Source organism: Lasiosphaeria miniovina (assembly GCF_030549165.1).
Source record: "Lasiosphaeria miniovina strain SMH2392-1A chromosome Unknown B0T26scaffold_3, whole genome shotgun sequence".
In the NCBI taxonomy this organism is placed as follows: domain Eukaryota; kingdom Fungi; phylum Ascomycota; class Sordariomycetes; order Sordariales; family Lasiosphaeriaceae; genus Lasiosphaeria; species Lasiosphaeria miniovina.
The window spans coordinates 1,085,856-1,099,456 of record NW_026848222.1 but is presented as its reverse complement, the minus strand read 5'-3'; the positions used below and the strand labels follow the sequence as shown (position 1 = coordinate 1,099,456).

General features: G+C 52.6%; 3 protein-coding genes across 3 annotated transcripts; 2 read left to right on the top strand and 1 right to left on the bottom strand.

Annotated features, from left to right (window-relative positions):
* Positions 1-7,388: 7,388 nt before the first annotated feature.
* Positions 7,389-8,171, top strand: B0T26DRAFT_673679 (uncharacterized protein; the record flags this gene model as incomplete). Its single annotated transcript, XM_060439630.1, has 1 exon — positions 7,389-8,171. The coding sequence occupies one exon, from the start codon at positions 7,389-7,391 to the stop codon at positions 8,169-8,171; it is 783 nt and encodes a 260-aa protein (XP_060297839.1).
* A 775-nt stretch (positions 8,172-8,946) lies between these two features.
* On the top strand, positions 8,947-10,242 carry B0T26DRAFT_800790 (uncharacterized protein; the record flags this gene model as incomplete). Its single annotated transcript, XM_060447011.1, has 3 exons — positions 8,947-9,384; positions 9,459-9,499; positions 9,594-10,242. The coding sequence occupies 3 exons, from the start codon at positions 8,947-8,949 to the stop codon at positions 10,069-10,071; spliced, it is 957 nt and encodes a 318-aa protein (XP_060297838.1). The 3' UTR covers positions 10,072-10,242.
* A 279-nt stretch (positions 10,243-10,521) lies between these two features.
* B0T26DRAFT_749377 (uncharacterized protein) lies at positions 10,522-13,156 on the bottom strand (the record flags this gene model as incomplete). Its single annotated transcript, XM_060445094.1, has 3 exons — positions 10,522-10,749; positions 11,307-11,406; positions 12,891-13,156. 3 exons carry the CDS (start codon positions 13,154-13,156, stop codon positions 10,522-10,524), a joined length of 594 nt encoding a protein of 197 aa, XP_060297837.1.
* Between the last annotated feature and the right edge of the window lie 445 nt (positions 13,157-13,601).

Here is a 13,601-nt window from a genome sequence, read left to right as displayed (position 1 = left end):
TCCGGGACCTGCGGGACTTCCGGTCCCCAGGCTTCCGCGAGTTCGTGGGCAAGTGCCGCGGTTCCGTAGTCCGGTAGACTCTCTTCCTCGTCGATATCTTCCAGCACCATTCCAATGGTCTGAGAATCGTCGATGTCTTCCAGTACCATTCCAATGGCCTGGGAATCGTTGAAGCGTGCCCTCCTGTCGTTCGGAGGTCTTCCTTGTCCCTGTTTCTTGGGTTGTCGGCAATCTCTAGCCCAGTGGCCTGTTTTGCCACAGTTGTTGCAAGTGTCGTTCTTCTTGTCGCGTGGTGGGCGCTGTCCCTGGTCCTGGTTCCTGGGCTGTGCCTGAGAGATTGCGCCGACGCTCTCATCCATCGGTCCTAGGTGAGTGCCGTACGAGGTGCTTGGAGTGTGCCTCTTTTTCTTGTCATTGGCTTTGTTGCCCTGACTGCCGTAATAGCCTCTTGTCGAACATCCCTCCTTTTTCTCTCTGCGCTTTTCATTCTCGCGCTAGAACCACCTGTCGTCAATGTTGATTGCCGTGTCGATGTACTCCCTCAGTGTCTCTGGGCGGGGCGTTTTGCAAAGCTCATCCTTGACGTGGTCCTTGAGGCCATCGTAGAACGCAAGCAGCTGCCCCTGAACTGACCAGTCGAGGTGCAACATGCAGGTCTGGAAGTCCACTGCATATTCAGCCACTGAACGAGTCTGCCTCAGCTTTTTGACCTGTTCCTCCGTCTTCCGTTGGATGTGACGGTCCGCGAAGAATTCTCCCATTCGTGCAAGAACCTCCCTGACTCCCTTCTGGATGACGGCGTGGACTTCCGGGTTCCTGTCCGCAATCTGTAGCGCTAGCGCCTTCTGGTAGGGTTCGAACCAAGTGGCCGCCTTCCCAACAAGCCTAGTGCCGAGGTACGTCACACTATCCTTGTGGTACGGCAACTCGTCGACGTTGTATGTCGTGTAGGAAAGCACTGAATCTTTCCATGTCTCGAACTTGTCTTTGTCTCCGTCGTAGAGTTCGGGGTGGGGGATCTTCAGCTTCTTCTTGGGAGGTGCTTTGGCCGCTTCTAGGCCCCGAATCCTGTCTCCGGCCTCCGTCAGTTCCGTTCTCAACTGGGTGACTTCCGCCACCAGCTGCTCGTTGGTCGCCATGTTGTCGTTCAGTGAGAGGGGTCCGAGATGCTGCGCGAGGTTCGTGACTCCCTCGTCACTGGCGTTATCCTGGGATGGAGCCGCGTCTGCGTCTCTGATCTCCGTATCCTCAGGCTGAATGGATCCAGCGATGCTACTATCGTCAGACTCGTCACTGCTTGACGAACCGGGTTCTCCTTCTGGCTGGGTGTCTGGCAGGACCGTGTCCTCCCCAGGCGTAGCCAGGTTGTCGGTGTGCGATGAGCACTCTGTTCAATCAGTACCAAAGAGGGAAGCAAGCAACGTATTACAAACCACTCGACTGTCAGGGTCGTCTGTCTGTAAGGGAGCACGGGCTCCACAGAATGCTGGGGTTGGTAATTATGAAGATAGAACAAAGGGCAAGCTCCTATCGCACGGGTAATACAGTCAAATCGGAATGCCACTCAAAGTGTATGAGTGCAGTGAATGTGTATTGCTTGCTTGAAGAACCAAGCAAGAACTATCTAAGACCGTGGACACGATCGTCGTATATATCTATCTACGTAACCAATAACAGTGGTTCCGTTGTCCCGTGGTCCCGCGTCCGGGTCACCGCCCGACCGGACCTGTCCCGCGTCCCCGAGCTCCAGAGCTCGGAATCCTGGAACGCTCCTGATTGGCTCGCGCCAAAAGTGCATGCCCCACCTTTGTGCATAACCACAGGGAATCCACAGGGATTCGTGACAGGCCTCTAGCTACCATATACCAACGCCTATAGGGGGGAGGCCCAAAGGCATAGCGGCCAGCCTTTCAAAAGCACAGAACCTGTGAGGGCCTGGTCCTCCAGACCTCCCAGACGCTCTGACTAATCAGACGCCAGCCGGGTGGATCCACCCGACTGACCAATGGAAGCTCGGCCAGAGCCCCACCTTGAGACGCCCTGGAAGAATCTCGCGAGGGGAGGCTTTTGCTTCTTTTCCCTTTTCTCTTTAGTTTAGAATCTTCGTCGATAGCGCCCGAATAGAGGAGTTCCGCCCCCAAGCCGGCCGTGACACAATTCTAAACTCTCAATTCTCATCGCTGGCTAGCGATCAATAAATACGTCAAACCCCACAAACAACCCACTACGTCGGCTGTGCACGACGATAAACCGGTCACAGAAACCCCCAAACACCACAGCGTCGATGCCCAAGAAGAAAGATTACGGACTACCGATACGCCAATCCGAACGCCTCTCCCAGCCGAAAGAGCTAAGCGAATGGACCTAGGAGGAAGCGAACTCGAAGACCGAAGAGTCCGACGAAGAAGTCATAGCAGCCCCTTTGAGCACAGAGCTTGCTAAGCCCGCTCCACAGCAACGCGATATAGAGCCAAACGAGCCAGTCACTAGTATAGAAGTCGACGCCCCGATAGACAACATAACGGGAAACGAAACCCGTAGCGTACCGGGTGACGATGGCGCCCCGAGCGCCGAGGATTACCGAGTTCTGCTTGCCCAAGTGGCAGAACTCAGGGCGGAGGCAGCCGCCCGCACCGCCGACGGCGTTAATCGCCGGGCCCGAACTGTCACCCCCGCCGAGAGCGCTTTCAGTGGGGACAGCTCCACACCCATTGGCTTCGCCGCCCTTCCCGCTTTCAAGCCCTACGGTCAGGACCAGCACGCCGCCAACCAAACCTTCGACCGGAAGGCTCGCAAGGCCGGTATCGACCCTGGAATTTTCAAGGGTATTGACGGAACCTTCGATAAGTGGATCATTAAGGTGGCCGACAAGTTCATAGAAGACGATACTACTTTCAAGATAGAACGTAGCTGTTACAATCTGAGACAACGGTCCCACGGTGCCAGGCCCTGCCTGGGATTGCGAAGGGGGGTGGGGTGTACAACTGCATTGAGGAATCGCTCCCCGGGAGTGAACAAGGCAAGGAGTTCTCAATGAAGCACAGATTGCGAAAGACCTTTCAAGCATGCACCATTGTATGCTTAACCATATGCATTGATAGCTGTAGAACCGATCCTCTAGGGAGGGCGTTCTGCCAGCTCTCTATATAGAACTATGACTAGCCAATCAGAGGCCTGGCCCTTGGTGATCAGTGCGATCAAATGCGGTCAGTCGCGCTCAATGCGATCAATTCTCAATTGATCGCCCTTGAGCGTACTGATCGCTCCTGATCACAACTGACCGCCTTCTTATTGGCTGCATTCAAGTGTGGCGGGGAACCACCCCGCTTCCTCAGCCCAGCCAATGGCGGACTGCTCCGTGCAGCCCCTGCACGCCTGAGCCAGGATCGTAACAGTTACGGTGAACGCTTAGTGGGCACGTAACGTGCATGAGCGCTGCCTCTTTCACGTTCATACAAACTGTCCCTTGCTGAGGTTGCCTTATAGTGGAGCCTCTCCTCTTCCGAGTTGCCCCTGATCATTCTTCCTTCCGCCACTTTCGCCTTCACCGAGGACCGCTGCCTGGTCTACAGCGGTTCGTAGACAGGGCGACCCACTTATGCAATCGCCCCCCTTTGCAATCGCCCACCACCATCACCGCCCACCACAAGAATCGTCAAAATACTCAATTGTAGGCCAAATTCTATAGAAAAAAGTACATTCTAGTCCTCGTAAATCGCCCTATATTGCTCAAGCCCACGGGCGATAATTTCTTCAGCTTCCTGGACCAAGTGTGCAGGCCTGGACTTGGTCTTCTTGGATCTCTTCTTGGGAGGCTTTTGACTAGTTTTTTGAGCCTCGTCAATTTCGTCAATAGTAGCAAATCTGTCGTTGGCGTCTATTTTGACCCTTTTACGTGAATAGGGTTGTTTGGATTCCAACTCGTTGGCTAAGAAGTCGTTTTTTGCCTTCAAAGCAGCGATTTCCGTATTCTTCTGATCAAGTGCCCTCCCTACCTTCGTCAACATAGTCCTGACGACCTTATCTCGGGGACTAGTGGCTGTCTTGGCTAAGCTCTGTTGCCTGCAGACGTCGTGACTACCTTGAGGTGTATTGAAGAGGTCGTTCCGGGTTGCCCGGGTCTTCCGGGGTGGTGTGGATGGGGGGACTGGTTTTGCAGCTTCGTCCCGGACCGCCTCGGGGTCGTCAAGTATACGAGCGGGTTGGAAAGGCCAGATTCCAGTCTTCCGGAAGCCGGATATGATATTCCGGGCTAACATACCCTGCGCTGAGGCGTCCCGGTAGCAAAAAAGGAAGCGTTGCTTGTTGATAGGTGCTGAGGCTGTGAAGGAAGCCAATTCGAGGGTTCTTTGGCGAAAATAGGACTTCAAAGCCGAAAAGACAGACCGGTCGAGTGGCTGGGTCTTGTGAGAAGTGTGTGAAGGCAAGTATAGTAGGTGTACGCGGTTTCTTTTAGCTAGAAGCATAAAGTCTTCGTCGATATGAGTAGCGTGTTCGTCGAGGATTAATAGGCGCCAATCGTCCTTCCTTTGGGGCTTTGTTTGAGGAAGATATACTTCCTTGAGCCACATAAGAGCTATTTTGCTATTGCTCCAGCCTGTGGGCGTACAGTCGTACTTCCAGGTCTTGAGGACTGGTAGTTCCTTGAAGTTATCCGGGAAGTGTTGGCCTTGTAGATTTTCACCCGTAAAGATCACTACGGGCGTCAATCGCTTGCCCTCAGCGGTACCACACTCGATAATACTGACCCAGGTCGTTGGATCAGGGCCAGTCAGGACTGCCCGAGATGTGAGGGCATCGCCAATCACCTTCCCAACCGTAGTTTCCGTCTCTTGCATGCCATGTTCGTCCATATTGGCGATATTCGCAGGTACCAGCTTCTTGTCCTTAATTACAGCTTCCAAACGATCAAAAAAATGCTGGAATCTCTCACGGGTAGATCCTTTGACTCGAGACCGTTCTAATAAGGTACCTAACTTGGCCTTTACCCTGGGGTTGCGGGTAAAAAACCGATCTACCCAGCGCTCACCAACTCGCCCAGGGAGCCCGGCTTCGTTCAGGATCGCTTGTGCGAATCGTCTTAGCCGTGCACGACTTGGGGCACCCCCTGCAGCTTCCTCCTCAAGAGCCCACTCGGCGACGAAGGCTTCCTGGTCGTCAGTTAACTTCTGGGTGTTTTTTTGGGCTTGTCGTGGATCCTGTTGTCCACGGCGTCGTCTGCTGAGGGTGGATTCAGGGATCCTATATAGGCGCGCTACTTCCTTCTGCTGAGCGCCCTGATCAATAGCCTCAATAGCCTCGGCTATTAGCCGCTCTCGTACGCGTCGAACCATCGTATTTTGAGCCTATTCCGACCAGTATTGAGGAAGTTGTTGGTGGTGGAAGGTAGAGAGTAGGAAGTTGGCGGTGTGGGGGAAAAATTGCAAAGTGGGGCGATTGCAAAGGTGGGTCACCCTGTCTATATCCGAAATTAGCAGCTCCCGAGCTGAGAATTCCTACATCGGCGGTGGCAATATCACCTCGAACAGTATTCTGCCTCGCCATCACGCCGTATTATCTTTGAAGGATAAACTAGGTAATCACCAGGCTAAAGAAGGTAACGTATATTGGTGTGACTTTCTAAAGTACCTTATCCGCTTCTTCAGCTTCAAGTACTCCCAAGTAAAACAGGCATGAATTCTACTAGGGTGGGAGGTTGTATTAACTCGACATATTCATGCAAATGTAACTACTAGTTAGGTGTAAGAGAAGGCAGGTATGCCGGATCAAGGTGATCACAATGCAGGTAAGAAGGTGGGCGAGCAATGAGTAGTATTGGTGTGAGACTTCAACCTGGCTGTCACGGCACGGCGGTAGGCGCTGAGGCCCTACGGGTGCGTGACCATACTATAACCCACTATAGAATTGCAGCCTGACGGCTTGTAATTCTGGCATCCTTTTGGAAGGTGTGGTGCAGCGGTAGTGGGTGTTGCTAAACGCCGTCACACTGGCCCTCGCAAAGGAAGGTGGGCGAGGGCCACGTTTATATACATGCTCAGGGGCTCAGGCCCGAGGCGCCATGGCGTGGCGTAGTGGCTTGTGCCAACTGGCAGTGTTCTGGCCAGTTGGTAGCAGGTGGTGAGCGCGCACCCTGTGCGCGCGGCTGGTGTTTGGGGTGTCCTTTCCTTACAATTTCATAAAATAATATTCGTATATTTCCGTCTCTTTCAAAAGAAGAATGTGAACAAGCCGGGATATCTTAATTCTCATTTTGAATATAAACGGTGCTCTACATGGTTTCATAACGGTAGCCGATTGCAACCGTAAGAAAAAAACGGAAGTCGTGGACTGGTGTCCCAAAACTGGGATCAGTTTGGGCATGGCAATTATAGCCGGGACATCCCTGTGACTTAGCTCGGCTCAGGGTGATGCTCAGCGCGCCTCAGCTCCTGCTCAGGTTTCAAGCCTAATACGGATTTGGCCAAAAAAAGTTGTCGCGAGTGAATATAGAGGTAGGTACTGAGCCAGGCACTCATCTGACGTATCTTGATTCTCAGCAATCACCACCCGATACCTCGCCTTGGTTCCATTTCAAGTACTAGTACCAACAATAATTGAAATGTCCGATCCCTGTTTGGCCCCATCCTCGCCGCATCGATGGCTGCATTTATTCTCATCAGATGGTCGTTGGCCCTTTAATTACGCCGCAAGGTGCCACACTACCAGTGCTTATCTCAGCCGTTTCGAGCCAACCAGAACTTCGTCTCTTGGAAAGGACGTGCAATGAATGTGGTAGAAGCTCTCGAGATAAAAGGATGGCGCTTTCTCCTCCTCTTCTCCCAGATCCATCGTTGAGCATCCTCTTCAGACTATCCAATTTTCAAGACATAGCCTTAGAACAACAACAATCAACCCGCTTTTTTTGCCTCTTCTTTTGCCTTTCTGTTATTCTACCAAGACTAATCACACCGCCGCAACCCAAGTCGATGTCACAGATGTCGTCGAGAGAGTCATCAAAGCCGTCGTCCAGGGAGTCATCTCTGTCAAGAGATCCAGCTCCACTGTCAAACGCCATCGGTATCAGTCATGCCTTTGAGTTGGCCTTGCCCGCGATTCCCATCAAAAAGAATGTCAATGACTCCGTAACTTCTTTCGCAACATCAAGTTTCGGCACCGCGCTACCGAGGTTTTGGCTACATCAATCAGCTGAAGAGTATGTTAGCATCGCAAAGGAAATCTTGGAGAAGTCGATTGTTAAAAGGCAAACGATAACGAATTGCCTGGCCCCTTTGGATCCGATGATTGTCCTTCAACACAAAGGTGACGTTGTGAATGCCGGTAGCTAGCAGGTGCTTAACCTAGTGAATGTTGCTTTCAAGGCTCTGCACAACAGAGTTCCAGAACTCTTCATGCAGTCTGAATTCACTTCAACCACCGAGCCCGGCGATGACAACGACGGTGACACATCAAAGACCAAAGGTGGTAAAAAGCAGAAGAAAAAGGGAAAACCACGACCCGATGTTGTCTGGAAAGCACACGGCAAAGTTTTTGCGGTCTTGGAATTTAAAAACATCAACGCCATTGCCCTCAATGAGTTTAGCGACGTAGAATTGAAAGTTGAGCCTGGCTCTCAAAAAGAGACTGCCGTTAAAGCCAAAAAGGCTGATGTTCTAACTTCACGCACACTTTTCACTAAGAACTCCCTCCAAATCATGAGGCAGCTATCGAAATATGCAAGGCATGCGGATTTCAGCCCCTTCGCTGCTATACTCACTTACGAGCAGTTATTCCTGGCTGACTATTGGATCCCTCATGATGGCGACTATATATACGGTACCCTCCTCTCCCGCGAAGGCAACGATGAAAAGCTACTTCGAAAAGCACTGCTCGGCTGGTTAGAACATGCTTACAATAAGACCTTTCGAGTTCACCCTAGCACCGGCGAGGTACAAATCACTGCTTGCATTCCACTGCAGCCTACCGCACCGGCAAAGACCTCGACTGTTGGGTTAAAGTCTGGTGCTGCCCAGGGGACTGCGGCAGCTCTACGTGAACGGTCGCCGCAGCCGCAATCGTCGCGGCAAAACCCTCCAAGAAATGCCTCTGGAGTCTCCGAGCCGTCGGGCAGTGAAAGTAGTAATCCCGACAAGAACACCAGTGCCAGGAAGGCCAAGGGTAGCGGGAAAAAGTGATAGGGGATTGGAGTTTAAAGCGCGCAGTAAGCCAATGATTGGGAGTTCTTTTTACATTTCTTCACGTTGTCTTTCAGCCGCTGCCTAAGGCTCCTCAGCTTTGTTTTGTCCTTTTGCTTCTCTTTTTTTTTTTTTTTTTGCCTGATCCCCCATCTCTGTTATAGATTTCACTCTTTATGTTGCTCTTGTTTATTTCGTCTTGATTCACTACCACACTCGTTACAAGAAAAAAATTACATTCCTATAGTTATGCCATGGTGGTATAATGGTAATTAATCGACCTGATAGAAATGTCAGAGCCTCACCGACGAAGAAAAGGAGCTCGCAGAGCCAAGGCCTGCCATGAAATACACGCTAGTAGGGATCCCAGTGCTTACCAACATCAAATTTCAGGGCTGAAACATTTCTTTATATTTGCCTAATGCCAAGAAGGCGGTTTCATTGGTCGCCTCGCCGGCTTGTGATGCGCCAATGTGCTCAGGCTTACTGAACCTGCCTTATGGGGTCTCACTAGACAGATTTTTTGCGGCGCGGTAAGATTCCGGATTACGCGACATCCAAGGCAGCATCCCCAGCGAGTAGGTACGGTACCTATCAAATCCAGCAAAGTGGGTCGCTTGACATGGCGCGATGAAACCCTCATCTATTCTTAGCATGTGCAAGTCTTGCTCCTCTCTAGATACAAATACGATGCAGTGGTGCACATCAGTCAAGTCCAAGCCGTGGCAGAACTAGACGTTACACAAGCATTCCCAGTCTACAAAATCCCTTCGCCATGGCAGTCCTCAAAACCCTACTCATTGCCCTCGCAGCGGCAGCCAACGCGCCAGCGGGTGTCGTCGCCTTCCAGCCCGACCCCAGGGCGACCAACACGGGCCTAGCCAAGCGGGCCGACCCATACCCGTTCTGCAACCCGGCCACCAACCCCGGTTGCATCGCTGGCGGAAAGTACCTCGTGCCGGTCCTCGAATTCTCCTCCGAGAACGGCCCCGGCGACCTGGCCTACCAGCAATACCTGCCCGCCAGCCCGTGGACCTTCTCCAAGTGGACCAACGGCCTGATGCCCGAGCGGTGCTACTACTGGGGCGTGACGGCCGACAAGTGGAAGGCCACCGACTTTCTCGTCTATAATGTCACTTACACCGACTGCGCGACGCCCTTTGTCGTCTGCCGCCACCAAAAGGCCACCAAGAGCATCGGCCAGCTCGCATCGGTACGTTGGCCATCGCATTTGAGCGATTCGTGCAGAACGTATTCATACTGACAAACCTTCTCGGCTGGCGGCAGCAAATCGGCAAACTTCCCGTTAGGATGCGGCAAGCGTCCTCGTGAGTTTTTTTTTTTTTTTTTGACTCCAATCAATCACTACCTCTAAAACCTGCCCGAGAGCGTAAACTGATTACCAACCCACCCTCCGCCCAGAATCTACATCGTCTACGGCGACCTTAACAGCGACAACCCCAATTACGGGGGGTATATGGCGACGCTCGCGGGCGACGGCGTGGTGGTCGGGCGCAGCGTGGCCTACTTCATCACGTCGCTGGTGCACGAGACGGGCCACGCAGTGGATTCGACGCTGGCGTCGCCCGGCGGCGGCAAGCCCTTCTCGGGCACGGCGGCGTGGGCCGACGCCGTAAAGGCCGACGGGTTCGCCGTCAGCGCGTACGGCGCGGGCTCGTACGTCGAGGACTTCGCCGAGGCCGGCCGCGCCGTCCTCCTCGACACCGTCGTGCCCGGCGGGCTCGCCGCCTTTACCGGCGGCAAGAACGCCAATCTCACACAGATCACCGCACAGCTCAAGGCGTTCAAGGCCGTCGCCGGCACGTTCTATACGCCTGGCGGCAAGTGTGACTTGGCCAAGAAATTCCCGTTCCCGGCCAAGTTAGTGAAGAGGGAGTAGTCAAGGAGGGAAGTGAGACAAACTTCCGCGGGGTCTGATGAGGCAGGATTTTGAAATCGAATACAAATAATTGGATAAATTCGGGTGTTGGTTTCGTTCTGGCGGCACTTGGCCCCTTGGCCAGAAGGGCACTTTTGAGCGCAGGGGAAAATATAGAAGCAGCGATTCAAGGGCATTTTTACTTCACGATGTTTGTTATAGATCTTCTTTTTTTTTTTTTTTTTTTTTTTTTTTTTGAAAAGCGGGTGGAAGAAAAGAAACACAAACAGTCACAGGCTCGCAGAATTATAAAAATAATAAATTCAGGGATGACGCTGTGACTATCTACCTCGTCTGTCTAGGACTAATTAGCTAGTATCAAGCAAACCTTCTCAATCTGTGAAGGCACGAGAGCGTAGTAGCCAACGCAAAGAACCGAGCAATGTTAGGGACCAAAGGGGCAATCAAATATCACACCGTCTCACTAAGAAAAGCCTCGGCCTTCATCCACACCCTCTCCATGCTCTTGCTATAGTCCCTCCCATCGCTACTACCAAATCCAACAACGGCTGGGTGCACCACAATGCCAACGGACCAGCCATTGCACCTGTCATCGTCGTCGTAGAGACGGTGAAGGGGGTGCGCCTTCACCACCTCGGACCTGGCTGAAAATGGGGTGTTCTTGAGCTCAGATAAGCCCTGAACATACAACGCCGTCCGTCGAGACCACAGTTTACGGGAGAGCAACCCCGCATACTGCATCAGCGAATTCAGGTCTTTGAGAAGGGTTCCGTTGTTCCCCGACAAAAGTGCTAATAGTGTGATAGAAGTTTTGGCCGGGCTGTTGAGAAACTCGATTGCCAAGTCACGACACTGGAATTCCGGACGGAAGATGTATTGGTGGCCTGCCCCTTGCTGCACCCTGTCTCAGCCTCTTGCGTAGTTGCGAGAAGGCGAATGGTCCTGGAACGCCACATCTATGCTTCTTTCTTGTTCACTTTTGATCAAACTGTTAGAATCCATCAACTCTTCCACGGGGCTATGATAAAACCGCATCTTATCTTGTTACAAATTCTAATAAAGATCTTGCAACACCGTATTTTCGCCGTCACGTAGCCTGAAAAATGGCTGTTCTATGGTTCTATGATAAATTTGATGGGCAAGAAGGCCCTGAAGACACATGGTGGGCGCTTTTTTGTCTAAGGAGGGCGACATTTGGAGGTATCCGAGCTCGTCCTTTGTGTACGCAGACGAACGATTTCGCCCAGTGTCTTAAAGAAGATCTCGTACTTGTCGGCTAGAAGCTCCTTGGTGATATTCATGTGCTCAGCAGCGTACTTCTTGGCCCATGTCTTACTGCGAATCTATAAGTTCTCCAGGTCGCCACGGACTGTGCTGTCGTCGCCGGCCGCCCACGAATCACCTTCAAGTCCTCCGAAAACAACAGATTGGGCTTAGCGGATCTGAGCCTCTTGCTGCTTGATGGTGAGGGTCAATCTCTCATGCTGCGATTCGAGGTCCGTGACTTTTTCTCGGAGCTTCTGGCTTGTGTGCCGCTCTGTGCTAACCCACTTATTTGCGTCGCGGACGTCGGCCTGGGCTTGGCGTATCTGGGACTCTTGCTTGCCGATGGCAAATTCCAAGCCAGTTCAATCTAAGCAATCTTTGATCTTCGTGTCATTGGTGCTAAGTATGAGCACCCGCGCGCGCAACTATGTGTGATTGTGCAATAAGAGCTACTGGCAGTTTCTGTTGCAACGGATCAATCCCGGTGCAAAACTTCATCAAGCACTGCCAAGAATTTGTCGTCTGCGATAACCTTGAGGATTTAGTAGCGGGCATGAACGAGTGAGTTGAATCAGTTGAATCGTGCAGCACTTATACTGAAAGCTAAATTAGGAAGGCTCGCGGCTACGATGGGAAACCGTGCCGCACTGCTGCTCGGTTTCATCTCCATTAAGGCCATAGTCGATGCGCGGGGACGGTACGGCTCGCTTGAGGGAAATTTCTTGGGCGGCTGTATCTTCTCCGGCCGTGCTGCCGGTAGGCCATGGCTGATGAGGTCTGGTCTTGGGAACAACAGCTTTTGCGAAGCTGTGAATTTGGGACATCGAGATAAGTCATGATGGTGCATCGATGATTACCTACTACTCATAACCTTGCCCGCAGCAATACAATGATGCTTTAGCCCAGATTCTCTGGCCACTTTCATGAAACTTACCGGCTTCCTCAAGTTCTTGACCGGAGACCCTATGCGATCAAACATTGAAACGAATTGCCTTGCGCAAGATAGCAGTACTAACAGTTGTGTACAGCTTTAAGCCCTCGGAATTATGATGACACAGTGGGTGGGTTGCGTAATGTAAGTAGCCTGTTACCATGCAGATCTCTCCCTTTTCCCATATTCATTCTTGGAATCCCCATAGCCCTGCTCATACTCGCCATCATCATAGCGACCTGCCGATCTGGCCTCACTGGCATAGTCCCCAGACACAGTCCGGCCAACCTTGTTCACAAACAAACCCCAATCCGATCCCGGACTGACTGGTCGACCCCAACGGTCGTCATTGTCCGCAACAAGTCTGGACGAGTACCCAACTTCTGGTTGCAACTGACCAGGGAGTGGTCCGTTGCTAGTTGGGTTGTGAGGATACTCAGCTCTCGAGGGAGACAACCCCCGTCGTCCCTGGTATTGTGGTGGTGGCTCAAGCAACGACGCATGACGTGGTCGGTTCCCGGACCGGAACATGGTTCCCCTCGGCGGTCTCCCCCCGGGGCCCAACAGCGATGGGTCCCCACCTTGCGGCTTGATCCCATTCCCGTGGCCCCCCTCATCGTACCCACTTCCCTTCCCGCTCTGGTGTCCGGTTGTCCAGGACTGCCCGGGGACACGGTCGACACGAGTCTCCGCCTCCCTCGCAAGATCTGCCGGGGTCTGGCCAAAGAAGACTTTCTTCATGTATTCCTCAAATTCGACGGTCACGCTGTCCATAAGCTTAAAGTGCTTGACTTGCAGCTTGGGCGGCGGTGGCATGTCAGTTGACCCGCTGGCCCGTAGCCTCTCGGCTTCGGCGGCCGCGTCGGCGTAGGCGAGACTGCGCGCCATCTGGAACAGCGCTTCACTCAGATCAGATAGAGCAGATATGGGCCCATATCTGATTTGTTTGATCCTCGAATCGCCTATATCTGTTTGATTTGATCGATCTGACAGATATCTGATCGGCCAACCGAAATGTGGGCATTCCCGGCCCTAGCTAGCCTGTCAAGATGCCCCCAGACTGGATGACCTTGTCCCTGAGCCAGTTCTTCAGGATCTGTAGAGCCTCGATGCGTTCTTCACCCAGGCTGTGCCGTTGGGACGTCAACGCCAGCTTCCCTTGGCTGAAAGCCTGTTCAGGGTCATCTGCCATCGCCGGGATGACTAGGAGGTCCAAGGCAAATCGGCTCAACCGGGGAAACGTTGTTTGGTGATCAGCCACCATTGGATCGGATCGGTACATTCCTGAGAGGCAAGCTGATAATATCTCTCGAGCTCGTCTTGGTTGTCTGAA